The 3046-nt window shown below is 38.3% G+C and overlaps 1 protein-coding gene across 1 annotated transcript; it reads left to right on the top strand.

Moving 5' to 3' along the window:
- Positions 1-792: 792 nt before the first annotated feature.
- LOC128636003 (E3 ubiquitin-protein ligase TRIM39-like) lies at positions 793-2479 on the top strand. Its single transcript, XM_053689077.1, has one exon. It carries the CDS (start codon positions 1650-1652, stop codon positions 2370-2372), a length of 723 nt encoding a protein of 240 aa, XP_053545052.1. The 5' UTR covers positions 793-1649; the 3' UTR covers positions 2373-2479.
- The last annotated feature ends 567 nt before the right edge of the window (positions 2480-3046 follow it).

Below are 3046 nucleotides of genomic sequence, written 5' to 3'. Positions count from 1 at the left end.
AGTTGAAAACTTGTGGTGCGGTGAATTGTGGTAGCTGAAGTCTTTACATCGTATGGGTGAATTTCCCAGTAACCTCTCAGATCTGATTCTATCTTTTGCACATACAGGAAAGGTGTAATTATTTATATTGTAATTGCTCTGGTGATGAATAAGGCGCATCAGATGCTGTAAATCTACTGATAAACAGAGAGATTGTCACTGACCCATATGTGACCTTCACACATATGTATGGTTTATATGCACCAATCCCATCTATATGGAGTAGAGCAACCTGTATAATTTCACTTAATAATTTAGCAGTTAAAGATGTAAACTTATTTTTTATATATAAAAGGTAAAACAGGGGTTATTTATTCCTACTCATATTTTAACTAAAATGTTATTTCTCTTATAGTTTTATAAGATAGATAGATATAGATAGATAGATAGATAGATAGATAGATAGATCTGCTTACTACTGCACTGAATTACTCAAAGTCACAGTCAGGGCAGAGTCTAAAATATCCAGATTTCACTGAGTGAGAGGTATTTGGTTATATTATCTATCTACGCATGTTAAGCAACACTATACATATATATATATATATATATATATATATATATATATATATACATATATGTATTTATGTGTGTGTGTATATATATATAGTGCTGCTGCTTAACATGCTACAATTTGCAGTCAGAACCTTGAAGGGTTAAAAATAAGGAAGCAAGTTTCCCACTAACAACAGCAACACACCCTGTACTGAATAAGAAGAGACTTTCAGTTTCATTTCCTGTCGTTGGACACAACCATGGAGTCTGCTGATCTGAGAGAGGAGCTAACCTGTTCTGTCTGCCTGAGCGTTTATACAGATCCTGTAAATCTCAGCTGTGGCCATAACTTCTGCCTGGGCTGTATTGAGAGTGTGCTGGGTACCCAGGAGGGGTCTGGGGTCTATACCTGTCCTGAGTGCAGAGAAACTTTTAATGCAAAACCTAAATTGCAGAGGAACATAACACTGTGTAACATAGTGAGAAATCTACATCCTACTCAGCTGGAGAAAAGAGAGACTGGGATCTCCTGCACTTACTGTATTCACTCTCCTGTACCTTCTGCTAAATCCTGTCTGCATTGTGAGGCTTCTCTGTGTGATGCCCACCTGAGGGTACACAGCAAGTCTGAGGAACACATCTTAACTAAACCCACCACTTCCTGGGGTAACAGAAAATGCTCCATACATAAGGAGCTGCTGAAATATTACTGCTCTAAGGATGCTGCCTGTATTTGTGTGTCCTGCTCCCTGGTCGGAAAGCACAGGGGACACCAGGTGGAGCTGCTGAATGAGGCTTCTGAGAAGAAGAAAATGAAACTGAGAAATGTTCTGCAGAAACTGACCACAAAGAGAGAGAAGACTGAGAAAAGAGTCCAGAGTCTGCAGGAGCACAGGAGAGGGGTGCAAGAGAAAGCAGCTGGTTTAACAGAGAGACTCACTGCCCTGATTAGGGACATCAGGAAACAGCTGGAAGACCTAGAGAAGCGAGTCCTGAGTGACATCACCCGGCAGCAGGAGCAGGTTTTACTCACAATCTCTGATCTGATCCAGCAGCTGGAAAAAGAGAAGGACTAGCTGACCAGGAAGATTTGTCACATTAAGGAGCTGTGCAACATGACTGACCCATTAACTGTCCTACAAGAACAGGAATCACACAGAGATAACTTTTGTGGTGCTGAGAAGGGAGATAATGAGGTCACACAGAGAGGTCATAAACAGGTTCCTGCTGGGGGGGATTTGGATGAGGGTCTAATCTCAGTGATCTTATACAGAGGTTTAGCTGATATTGTGACTGATGTAAAGAAAGAGCTGTATATGCAGGTGACATCAGACTTATTACTGGATATAAAAACAGCTAATTATAATGTTATTGTATCAGATGACCTAAAAACTGCATCCTGTACAGATATAAACCAGCAGCGACCAGATACACCAGAGAGATTTACAAAATATGTTCAGGTATTAAGTACCAGGAGCTTTTCCTCAGGGCGACATTACTGGGATATGCAGACAAATAATTCAGGGTACTGGAGCGTAGGGGTTTGTTATCCCAGCATGATGAGGACAGGAGATAAGTCAGGGATAGGAGAGAATGACAAGTCCTGGTGTGTTGAAAGCGGTAATTTTCTGCTACATAATACAATAGAAACCTCATTAGATCCCCCTCTATCATGTGACAGAGTAGGAATACTGCTGGACTATGAGGCTGGGCATCTGTCCTTTTATGAGCTGTGTGACCCAATCAGACACTTACACACCTACACTGAGACCTTCACTGAGCCTCTTCATGCTGCGTTCTGTGTAGAAGATGATGCCTGGGTGAGAGTAATGAGCTAGATACACTGACCATAATAATAATGCTGCTACCTGTGAGTCAGTGATGTTTGTGTATTGTGCACATTTTGTGTGAACTGTACTAGAAATAAAATACTTGTGTATAAAAATCTGATCTTCTTGTATTATTATAGGCAACTGTATATATAGCACCAACATAAGGGGCAGTGTAGAACAGAAAGGTTATTAAACAGTAATTACAGTCAAGTACAGGAAAATTATTTGTCTATTAAACTTACATAAAAAGCTACATTGTGTAGACTATTGTCACATGCTTGGTATAAGCACACACATTGTTACATTTATACTCACATGCATATATACACAAGAAAAAACAAGTGCACATTTACATATAAACACAAAACACACATATAATAGCACACACACATAACACATACATATACACAGACATACAACAGACAATATACGGTATGTGTGTGTGTGTGTGTGTATATATATATATATATATATATATATATATATATATACACACACACATTATCTGTTTGTCCCACATATATATGTAAACATTATTATATGTCCAAAAATATATACAGTATATTTGTGTGTATGCACATTAATATCTGTCCTATTTATACAGTATATATATATATATATATATATATATATACACACACAAACACACACTAATAATCACATGCACATACACATGAAAA

Source organism: Bombina bombina, chromosome 7, assembly GCF_027579735.1.
Source record: "Bombina bombina isolate aBomBom1 chromosome 7, aBomBom1.pri, whole genome shotgun sequence".
Taxonomy (NCBI): domain Eukaryota; kingdom Metazoa; phylum Chordata; class Amphibia; order Anura; family Bombinatoridae; genus Bombina; species Bombina bombina.
Note: the sequence above shows the minus strand (reverse complement) of the source record. Positions and strands in the feature narration are given on the sequence as shown.

What these genes read in the sequence shown, in the direction of transcription:
- LOC128636003 (XM_053689077.1), top strand. Translation starts at nt 1,650, where the DNA reads ATGACTGACCCATTAACTGTCCTACAAGAACAGGAATCACACAGAGAT.